General features: G+C 41.2%; 1 protein-coding gene across 1 annotated transcript in view; it reads right to left on the bottom strand.

Annotated features, from left to right (window-relative positions):
* Positions 1-12,118, bottom strand: part of SGSM1 (small G protein signaling modulator 1) — a 53,862-nt gene that overhangs the window by 2,487 nt on the left and 39,257 nt on the right. The window contains exons 18-22 of the mRNA XM_060029414.1: positions 11,116-11,240; positions 8,801-8,883; positions 5,440-5,549; positions 3,997-4,093; positions 2,732-2,899 (exon numbers count right to left, since the gene is read on the bottom strand). Of these exons, the coding sequence (XP_059885397.1) occupies positions 2,732-2,899; positions 3,997-4,093; positions 5,440-5,549; positions 8,801-8,883; positions 11,116-11,240 (583 nt within the window). The remainder of the gene's footprint in view (positions 1-2,731; positions 2,900-3,996; positions 4,094-5,439; positions 5,550-8,800; positions 8,884-11,115; positions 11,241-12,118) is intronic.

The raw sequence follows: 12,118 nt of genomic DNA, 5'->3' as shown, positions 1-12,118 counted from the left end.
GTTACCGTGAGATCAAACGAGACGAAGCTGACTCTCAGTGTGTGTGTTTAAAAAAAAAAATTAGGTCCTCCCACCACCCTCCTACAAACATGATGACTGGACACCTTTTAAGAAAGCAATGCCAGGCACAGGGTAGATGCTTAAAAGTAGAGAAGGAAGGAAGCAACAGAAGGAGAGGGGGAGGGGAGGGGAGAAAGGACCAGTAATCACTTTGTCGAGAGTGACATAAAATGATCAGCTCTTCAAAGCAGAATAATCCTAAACTTAGACATTTATCATAAAGAACTCATTTGGGGACTTCCCTGGTGGTCCAGTGGTAGTCCCCACCTTCCAGTGCAGGGGACGTGGGTTTGAATCCTGGTCAGGGAACTAAGATCCCACATGCCATGGGGCAACTAAGCCCACGTGCCACAACTACTGAGCCCACATGCTGCAAACTACAGAGCCCACGCGCTCTGGGGCCTGCGCACCACAACTAGAGAGAGACAACCTGCATGCCACAGCTAGAGAGAAGCCCGCATGCTGCAATGAAAGATCCTGCATGCCGCAACGAAGATCCTGCGCTCTGCAACTAAGACCTGACACAGGCAAGTAAATAAATAAATAAATAAAAGTTGAAATAAAAACAAATAAAAATAGGGATAAGTAACATTAAAAAAAAACCTCAGAAAAACAAAACAGAACAAGAAAGAAAGAAATGATTTGGTAGAAGAAAAACAAACAAACAAACAAAAAACACTAACACCGTGGTTCCCAAACTGGGTGCTGAGGAATCCCAGGGTGCCACAGTGAACACATGGAAACTTTGAGGGAAATACAGCTATCTTCCACATCTACTGAACACCACATAAACTGCTAATGCAAGTGAGTTTGCAAATTTCATGACATTCCTATTAACGGCTTTCTAGCTTTGCAAAAACTAGGTTTTCAGCAAGCAGTTGCCGTGATAAAAGCAACTATCATGTGAAAATCACTGTGGAATAGGAAACGAAGGTGGTGGGGTTCAAAACGATTCCAAGGTTTGAGAAGTTGTGCAAAGCCCAACAGGTGAACACACCCATTAGTAACTGTACTTATTTATTTATTTATTTTTATTTATTTATTTTGGCCACGCCGTGTGGCGTGTGGGATCTTAGTTCCCTGACCAGGGATTGAACCCATGTCCCTTGCATCAGGAGCACGGAGTCTTAACCACTGGACCGCCAGGGAAGTCCCAGTAACTGTACTTATTTAAATATAAAATAAAAATACGATTTTCTTTTGACTTACACGTATTATTTTTTCAAATGGCTACTAAGTTGTTAGGAGAGATATACTTATTAGGTGGTTTGGACCTAACTAGTTAGTGAATGGAACTTTTGGTCCGAGTGCCACGAAAACTTTACGGAGACATCAGGGGTGCCATGAACTGAGAAAGTTTGAGAACCTCCACGCTAAGACAGGAATTGCTTTGGGTTCTCAATCACACCCTCAAACCAAAAACAACCTAGATGCCCAATCAGAAGGGACGGTTCAGTAAGTTATGAACAGTCACTTGAGGTATATTCTGCTGTCTTAAAAAATGATTATATAGAAGATGGTTTTTAAAACATTAAGCGGAAAAAACCCTAGATACAACTGGATTCTGAAATGGTAACAACATAAAAATATCCATTACTTTGGGAAAGACTAGATGGAAAAAACATTTTTTAAAAAATGAACCCACTAAGTACAGCGTGGTTTCCTGGATTGGATCCTGGAGCAGAAAAAGGACATTAGTTAAAAACCAAGTGAAATCAAGTCAGTCTGTAGTTTAGTTGATAATAATATATCAATGTTAATTGCTTTGTTCTACAAATGTACTAGGATCAGGTAACATATTAACATTAGGGGCAGCTGGGTGAAGTGTATTGGGAACTCTCTGTACTATCTTTGCAACTTTTCTCTAAATCTAAAATCATTCCAAAATAAAACAGCTTCTTTAAAGGAAACTAATAATGTTTCCAGTGTAAGGTCATCACAGGTGGCTTTTTTCTTCTTTTGCTTTTTCCAAAACCTTCCTTAGTTTAAGAAAATGTTTTAATAGTGATAATATTGATAGTAGCAACAGCTTCTATTCATAGTAACAGCTATGAGCCAAGTACCATCTGACTGATGGGCTTTATATCCTTGTGGTCTCATTTAATCCTCCTGACATCTCCGTGAGGGAGGTGTTAGTACCATTTTATCCCCAAGGACTCTGAAGCCCAGAGACATAAAGTCACTTGCCCAAGTCACACAGCCCCCAGGTGGCAAGGCTGGGATCAGAATCCATCTCTGTTTGATTGCAAAGACTGTGCCTGTTTCATGCCATTTCAACTGCTTTCCTGTATCTGCTTTCCCTACACACGTCAACCTTCTGAAGAAGACACTGTTACTCCATTTCCCAGATGCGGAAGCAGATGTTTAGAGAGAGGGGAAGTGACGTGTCCATGGCACAGCTGATTAATGGCAGAGCCAGGGATGCTCCCTGAGCCTGATTTCAACACCTAGGCCCCTTCTGCCAGATCCCTGAGAAAAACACACAGGGATCACTCAGCATTACAAGATGTTAACTCATCCATTTGGAAATAGCTGCAAGAAGTGGGGAGAACCCTCCTCCATCCCCTTCATGGTGTATCAGTCTCAGTGACCCTCCATCCCTCTCCAGGCCCCAGGAAGGGGCCCTCCAGAAGCCTGCATCCCTCAGATAAGACCCTGGTCACATGGATACCATTAAAAAATTTGATGATGTCTGTGAAATCCATGTTGTTCTCCAAGATGATGTCACGGTAGACCTCCACCAGCGCCAGCGCGATGAACAGGACATAGTGGGCAGACGACACATGTTTGGCTGCCCAGATGGTCTCCCAAACAGAGAAGACGTCATCATAGATGAGTTCTGCCGGGACACCAACACACACGCGCAGGGGAAGGGTCAGTCACTGAGCTCACGGTGCTGCCCTCCCTCCGGAAAGATCCCAGGCCAGCCATGGTCCGCGCTTCTGTCCTGGAGCAGTGGACAGAGCTCAGGCCAGGAGACAGGAGACCTGGACGCTGTCATTTGACAGAAGCCTCAGTTTTCCCCTCTGTAGAATAGGCTATGCAAACCAGGTGGGTTGTAAGTTTCCAACTCTGACATCCTGTAAGTGGAGGAACCGGGCACATGCAGATTTGATTTACATTGACCTGTCCTTGCCCTGCCCCTTGGTCAGTGTCCCCCTCTCTCCCTGCTCCCTCCATCTCTTTTAGCACCAATGGGGGTATCTCCTTTTCCCCCTGCACCCAGGCAGAGCTGGCTGCTGTCTCTGGGTCTGGTAAAGAGATAGAATCGAGCAATGATGAAAAGTAAGGCTTCCTATGTCCAATAAACTCAGTCTGAATCCTGGCCCCATCACTTACTAGTAAGGTGACCTTGGGCTAGTTACTTCCCCTCCATGAGCCCTTCTCTTTCCTCATCTGTAAGTGCGGTGATACTAACAGTAATAAAGGACTGAAGAAATAATACATAGAAATGGCTCAGCACAGTGCCTGGACCTTAATAAACACCTCCATACAGGTTAGATATTATTAGCATCACCCCAAATTGGCATGACAGCAATGCACCGTGTCAGACATCATTTCTAAGTCACGTGTGAAAGATGCTCTATGGGCTTCAGAGTTCTTGGCCTCTGATAAGCGGCTTAATAGAATGGAAGGGAACTGGGCTTAGGTAGCCAGAGTGGGGCTCAGATCCTGGCTTTATTATTCCTAGCTCTGAATTTAGTTCTTCTCAGTCTTAGTTTCCTCATCTGTAAAATGGGGATTGTGACAACACCTACTGCATAGTGTCTCTGCAAGATAAGTTGGGTGAACTGATAGTCAGAACTCAACAAATGGGCATGACTCTCTTCCACTGGCTTTGTTACAACACCTCCCAGCCTCACCTCCCTGGTACCTTTTCCCCTGAGATTCTGCTACAAAGAGTCTGAGAACAAGTTTCCAGTTTGAAGTCTGTACCTCGCTTGAAATCCAGCAGGAACCAGCGGTAGCAGAAGTAGAAGTGAGTGTAGTCCCCATTCTGATGCATCAACTCGAAGAGCTCTGAGTCCAGGATCTGTCAGAGAAGGGAAAGATAGGCATCAGTCTCCTGGGCAAAGGCTAGACAAGAGGGGACAGCTGAATAAATGATGCTACCTCCCCACACCAGATACCATACAGCCCTTAACAACCAGGTGGAGTTTAAAAATGGGCAAAGGATTTGAGGTAGAAGTCAACCTAGCTCAACCTAACCCCGTCATTTCTCTAAAGAAGATGTGCAAATAGCCAATAAGCACGAGAGATGCAACAAATGGGCATCATTAGCAATTAGGAAAATGCAAATCAAAACCATAATGAGAGACCACTTCACATGCACTAGGATGGCTATAATAAAAATGACAGACAACAAAGTGTTGGTGAGGATGAAGAGATACTGGAACCCTTATATGTTGCTGGTGGGAATGCAAACTGGTGCAGCTGTAATTCCACTCCTAGGTATATCCCCAAGAGAAATGAAAACCTATGTCCATATAAAAACTTGTACATGAATGTACACAACAGCATTATTCATAACAGCAAAAAAAGTGGGAACCACTCAAGTGTTTATCAGTGGATGAATGGATAAACAAAATGTGGTCTATCCATGCAATGGAATATTCGGCAATAAAAAGGAATGATGTACAGATATATGCTATAACATAGATGGACCTTGAAAGCATGATGCTAAGTGAAAGAAGTCAGACACAAGAGGCCACATATTGTGTGACTCCATTTATATGAAATGTCCAGAATAGGTAAATCTATAGAGACAGAAAGTAGATTAGTAGTTGCCAGGAGCTGGGGAGGGATTGACATTAATGGGTATGGGGATTCTTTTTGGGGTGATGAAAGTGTTCTGAAATTAGATAGTGATGATGATTTCACACCCGTGAATATTCTAAAAATCACTGAATTGAACATTTTAAAAGGGTGAATTTTATGGTACATGAATTGATCTCAAAAGAGGTGTGTGTGTGCGTGTGTGTGTGTGTGTGTGAGACAGAGAGAGAGAGAGAGAGAGAGAGAGAGAGAGGGAGAGAGAAAGCGAGAGAAAGCAAGCGAGAGAGAAATATACTCAAATATTTCTTTGCAGAAAAGGACCAATACATTCAAACATCCTGTTAAGGGCGAGGGCCATGTCTTGTTCATCAGTGTAGCCACAGTGCCTGAACAAATAAATGCTCAGTGAGAATGAATGTAGTGGAGTTGAGCTGCTGAGTGAAGGTTGAGTTGAATTGAGTTTTTTAGTTTAACTCAACTGGGCTGAGTTAAGTAGGATTGAGAGACTGAATCAAGTTAAACAAGGCGTGGCTATTAAGTTGGCTTGCGGTCCATTGGGCTGAGCCGGAATAAGTTATATTATTGAAAAGCACAAGGTCCTACCTGGATTAGCGACCTCATGTTGGCAAAGTGCGTGTCCATGGCGCCTCCGTGGGGGAAGTTCTGGTTCATCCTCTTCATGAGCTCGGTGAAGCAGCTGAAGGCAAGCGCCTCTGCGGGAAGAGCACAGGAGGAACAGTCAACTGCGCCACTGCCCAAGGAACCCGAGGTCCCAAAGTGATGGTCCGAGGCCCTGAGCTGGTTCACAAAGTCCACAGCCAAATGAGAAACATAAGGACAATGGAGTACAAATGTATACCATTTCAAGGAACACTCTCCAATTAATTACATACTTCCCACCTTTAGAGGTACTGAAGTGTTTTATTTTAGGAAACAATGGTGACAGCAAAATGCTCTGTTTTAAAGATCCCTATTTGCTATAATGAAAAGTTGACAATGTTTGGTCCCAAACTTTTTGAAAAAAAAATTCTACAGGGTTCATGAAATTCTCATGTCTGGGAACCACTGTATTAAAAGAGCAATAGTTAATATTGGAAGGGTGTTTGCAGGCCTTATGCAAAGAAAGGGTCAAATAACATTGGGAAATGCTGCTTAGAGAGCCACTACCTATATTAAGAATGAAAAGGCTCTGAGAAGTCATGTAATTTAAAAAATCTTTTATATTGTTCAACCCAGTGTTTAAAACATTTATTTGAAAATAGTACCTTTTTTCTCTCTTAACACCTAGTAACTTTGGGGAAAGTTATGAGAAGGTTTCCAGAGGCACAGTAGGATCTCATTTATTTTTTAAAAGACTTTATTTTTCAGAACAGTTTACATTTACAGAAAAATTGGGAAGAGTGTACAGAGAGTTTCCATATACCCCACACCTCGTTCCCCCTATTACTAACATCTCCCATTAGTATGGTACGTTTGTTACAATTAATGACCCACTGATGATACATAATTGACTCAAGTCCATAGTTTTTTTACCTTATGTCCTTTTTCTGTGCCAAGAACTCATCCCAGGACTACATTACATACAACTGTCATCTCTCCCTAGGCTCCTCTTAGCTACGGCAGTGCCTCAGGCCTTCCTTGTTTTTGATGACCTTGACAGTTATGAAGAATACTTGTCAGGGATTCTACGGGATGCCTCCCTATTGGAATTTATCTGATGTTTTTCTCACGATAAGACTGGAATTATGGGTTATTGGGAGAAAGACGTAGGTAAGGTGCCATTTTAATCACATCATATCGAGGGTATACTGTATCAATGTGACTGAGGATGGCTGATGACCTTGGCCACCTGATAGAAGCAGTGTTTTCAGGTTTCCCCACTGCATGGTTTCTCTCTCACCTCCCACCCCCTTCTACACTGAACTTTCTGGAAGCAAGTCACTATGCTCAGCTCTGAAGAGTTGGGAGTCATACTTCCCATTTTAAAACAGCCTTACTGAGGTTTACGTACCATAAAATCCACTCTTTTAAATGTATAATTCACTGGTTTTAGTATATTCACATCTGTGAACCAAAATCTCTAATTTCAGAACATTTTCATCACCCCCCAAAGACACTCTCTCTATATCAGAGGTCATCACCTATTTCCCTCTCCCTGCAGTCCCTGTCAACCACTAATCTATTTTCTGTCTCTATAGATTTGTCCCTTCTGGCAGCAATCTTATTTTACTGTTGCTAAAAGGCCCAGCTTCTCACATGATCTTGGAGGCAGTTTTCATATCTTACTGGCTTCCTCATTAATAAGTTGAATAAAATCTTTGTCATGTGTTTATTTTATTTGTATGAGAGAGACACATTAACTTTTTGAAAATTGTATTTTATCAGTTCTGAAGGTCAACCACTGAGATGTTTGAGGGGATTAATCCAATGGAGACAAATTAAATCAATTTACCTGTACATCCTCGGTGGCAACAGAACTTTTTCTGACCTTCTAGTTCTTTTTTTCTTTTTCTACTGATATTATGTATTTGTTTTCATTTCTGGCTTGTATACCTTCAATAAGTTAATCTGAATTGGTGGCAGCAATGACTGGGGATTTGCTCTTATGGTCTGACTATTTGGTGATCTCTGTTGGGTGTATAATGAAAGCCTATTCTCTCTTGGGCGAGAGATGACAGAGAATCCAATTTTGTCGTCTTTTTTTCTTTGTTGTTCTTTTTTTTTTTTTTACCTGTTTGTCTATTTGCAAACTCAAATCAATTAAGAATTACATGCTCACTGGAAGAAAAATAACTAAGTTTTTGTGTTTCTGGTTCACTGTTTTCAGCAGTGTTTTACAGTTTTTGGTGTACAAATCTTGCACTTTGTCTGTTACATTTATTCATAAGCATTTTATTCTGTTAGATGCTATTGAAAATGGAACTGCTTTCCTAATTTCATTTTTAGATTATTCATGGCAATTGTATAGAAATTCAACTGACTTTTATATAGGTCCTCTATCCTGCAACCCTGCTGAACTTGTTTATTAGTTTTAATGTGTTTTGGATTCCTTAGGATTTTCTATAGGCAAGATCATGCCATCTGAAAATATACATGGCTTTACTTCCTTTCCAATCTGGATGCCTTTTATTTCTTTTTCTTCCCTAATTGTAAAGGCGAGGGCCTTTTGTGGCAAAAGTGGGCATCTTTGTCTTACTCTTGATCTTAGGTGAGAAGTGTTCAGTATTTCACTGTTGAGTATGATGTTAGTTGTGGGTTTTTCTGCTGAATTTTGTCAGATGGCATCTCTTTGTCAACTGAGATGATCATGTGATTTTTGTCCTTTATTCTATGAATGTAGTGAATTACACTGATTGATTTTCATACATTGAACCAGCCTGGGATTCCTGGGATAAATCCCATTTGGTCTTGAAATATAATCCTTTTCATATATTGATGGATTCTAGTTTGCTAGTGTTTTGTTGAGGATTTTTGCCTTTGATTTCATGAAGGATGTTGGCCTGCAGTTTTCTTTTCTTGTGATGTCTTTGTCTGGTATTGGTATTAGGGTACCAGTGGGTCCTCATACAAGGACCTGCCTTATAGGATGAGTTGAGACGTGTTCCCTCTTCTTCTCTGTTTTAGAAGAGTTTATGAAGTATTGGTATTCATTCTTTGTTAAGTGTTCGGTAGAATTCACTAGTGAAGCTGTCTGTGTCAGAGTTTTCCTTTGTTCTCACTCATGTTTATAAAACCAGTGGCTAGCAAAAGGTTGGATGGGTGTTGGACACCTGGAAATAAGTGTTGGTCAACATGGAATAAGAGAACTTTTTATTTCACTAGGACCTTGATGTGTTCACTGGACAGGCCTTCTGAGCACCTGTACTGACCCATTCCATGGAGTCACAGAGTCAGGTTAACCTCTCTTCTATGTAGTGGGAAGGAAACTGCATCCCCAGGTCTGGGGCAGGGAGGATACACTCACCGTCATCCAGAATGACCAACAGTGGAGCCAGGAGGTCACACATACCCTGGACATAGCCGATATCAATGTGCTGCCAGATGTAGCTACAAGAGAGACACAAGATGCCCAGTGATGGCCCCCACAGTATGCCTCTCCAACCCCCTCCTCCTTTACCTCCATCCTGGTTTGGTCCCCATCTCTCACCTGGACCACTCCCTCAACCTCCTGCCTGCATCCCCATCCCCAGTCTCACTCTCTTCAAACATCCTATGCTCAGTCACCAGGGTGTCCTTCTTAAAGCTCAGCTCAAGGAGACCACTACATGCTCAAAAACCCCACTGCATGACAGGACAGTGTCCATACTCCTTAACTGGGGGTGCAAGGAGTTCACAGTTTCCTCCCAATCCCTCTTTATAGTCTCACACTTCACTTCCCAGTGCTTCTTCCCCTCCAGCTGCAGAGGTATTTACCTTTGTACAAATAAAGCATACATTCATGCCGCTGTGCTTTTGTCCCAGCAGCTTCCTCTGCCTGGAATTTCCATCTGTCCCTTAATAATAATAACTAATATTTACTAAGCATTTACCGTATGCTCTGTCCACTATACATGAACTGTATCATTTAATTCTCAAAATAATCATATGAAAAAGTTACTATTATTATCCCATTTCACAGGTAGGGGTAATGAGGCACAGAGAACCAAGTGACATGCACCAGGTCATACACCTAACAATAAACGGTAGAGACAGGATTTGAACCCAGGTGGCCTCACTCCAGAGTATGTGCTCTTAACTTCAGTGCTAAATGATTTATTTCTTCAGTGTCTTCTCTTTTTGCCAAAATTCATCTTGAAGGTCACACCACAGTGAGGCCTTCCGTGATTTCTCCTGGTGCCATACCTAGGTAAAAGTCAGTCTATCCTTCCTTCCCCTCCAGCACTATTTAATTTTAAGGTAGCATGCTATATTAAAGTTAATTATGTTTGTATCTCATCAACTAAATTTTGAGTGGCAGTAATTGCTTGGGAGACCATAAGACAGAATAGTTAAGAGGTGGTATTTATTAATAAGAACGGTTTGAACAGGGTTTGGCAATCCTTTTCTGAGAGGTCCAGATAAGAAGTATTTTCAGCTGTGTAGGCCATATGTTCTCTTTCTCAACTACATAACTTTGCAGAAGCAATCACAGATAATACGCAACCAAATGGGCATAGATAAATTCTAAAAAAAAATTTATTTACAAAAGCAAGTGGTAGGCTGGATTTGGCCCATGGGCTGTAGTAGTAGCTTGCAAACCCCTGAGTTAGAGTAGCATGTAAAGAAGTCCAGGGTGCACTGCTGAGTGTAAAAAGCAAGTTGTAGAAAAATAGTTTATAGTATAACCCAACGCAGATAAACATTTTTAAAAAATTAAAATGTGTGCATTCATATTATATTATACTATATATTACATAGTATAACTATATATTATATAGTATAATTACATGCTATATATTTATATAGTTATATAGCATTATATTACATTAAATATTAATTACTATCTAAATATCAATATATTAACATGTGTATATTCATATTATACTATATATTTATATAATTATATACTACATATGAAGCATAACTATATGTTATATAGTATAACACTGTATATTATATAATATACTATCTATTATATATGTGCATATATAGATATCTCATATATATGGCTTGGGAGGATATTCACTAAACTGTTAGCAGTAGTTTCTTATTCTAGGTGAGTGGCATTAATGACTGGATATAAAAGGAGAAGTTTCTCTTTATACTTTATGAACTTCTGATTTCTTTGGTTGATTCAGGTTTTTAATGAGCATGGGTTACTTTCATATATCAAGAAATAAAATATTTACTATTTAATGAAAAGTAACAAGTAGCCCCAAATCCTGGCTTAAAGAAATAAAGCAGAGATTCTAGAGTCCGAGAGAAATGGGTGAGTTCCCATACAGCCACTGCCCACCTGGAGGGACCCTGAGCAATGTGGTACCCCTCTGAGCCTCTATTTCCTCACCTATAAAAGGGGATAACGCTTACCTCATAGGCTTGTTGTGAGGACCAAGTGAAATGACGTTAGTAAAGGGCTCAGGACAGTGCCTGGTATACAGTAGGTGCTTAATAAATGCTCTCTATTATTATCATTACTGTAATTTTTATATAATTGTCAGGATGGGCTGGAATGAGATTCAAGGTGGGCATGGTGCCAGCTGCAGAGAGTGCAATTCTAAATGGGCTCCCCATAGCCCACACCAGTGCCATCCCCTCCCAATCCCTGACTGATCCATCCCCCCCACCCACCCCAGCCACCTGCACATGATGTTCCGTAGCTTCTCCAGGTTGGCGGGTGTGAAGTACCAGTAGTTGCGGTCACACCTCTGCACGTCCTTCTCGATGCGGTGCAGGTTCACCGTGTACAGATCCAGCAGCTCTGGCTGCGGGCCCCCAGGAGGGGAGGAAAAGAACAATTACACCCCAACTCCTCACAGAGGCTGTCTTCCAGAGATTCTCTTTCCTCCTCCTAGCCCTCTCCTGTCATCACTGAAAAAAACTTCCTCTACCTGGACCAGTCAGATGTTCGACTTTATTTTTGTTGCTATTGTCTCCTGAGAAAGCCTCTTTCACTTTGTATGTTGAAAATTCTCTTTTTTTCCTTTATAAAACAACACAATCCTGGGACTTCCCTGGTGGGCCAGCAGTTAAGACTCCACACTCCCAATGCAAGGGGCCCGTGTTTGATCCCTGGTCAGGGAACTAGATCCCGCATGCTGCAACTAAGAGAGCCTGCAGGCTGCAACTAAAGATTCTGCACATCACAATGAAGATCCCGCAAACGGCAATGAAAATCCCGCATGCCGCAACTAAGACCCGGTGCAGCCAAATAAAAAAATATATTAAAAAAAATAAACCAAAAAAAATAAAACAACACAATCCTATGAGATGTATAGAATTATTATCCCCATTTTATAGATGAAAACAGTAAGATTGATATATATGTGTATCTATATGCTACAATATATATGTAGCAAACTAATAAAAAGCAAACAAAGAAATGAAAATACTTCTAGGAAAAACAAAATTTTTTGCAGGAAAGAAAAAACATATACAGGTTACTACATGGATTATGCATTAAATTCGTATAATAATATAACCACCGAACAGTCATTTAACTAAAATTACTATAACCATAGTGAATGGGTGGGGATTGGGACGGTTTCACTCGTGTGGTGGGTGAGGGCGGCGGGGGAGGGGGAAGGAAGAAGACTGAATCCTCTTCCTCCTCAGTGGGGAGTCAATAGATATCAAAAACTGA

This window comes from Delphinus delphis, chromosome 13 (assembly GCF_949987515.2).
Source record: "Delphinus delphis chromosome 13, mDelDel1.2, whole genome shotgun sequence".
Classification (NCBI taxonomy): domain Eukaryota; kingdom Metazoa; phylum Chordata; class Mammalia; order Artiodactyla; family Delphinidae; genus Delphinus; species Delphinus delphis.
Note: the sequence above shows the minus strand (reverse complement) of the source record. Positions and strands in the feature narration are given on the sequence as shown.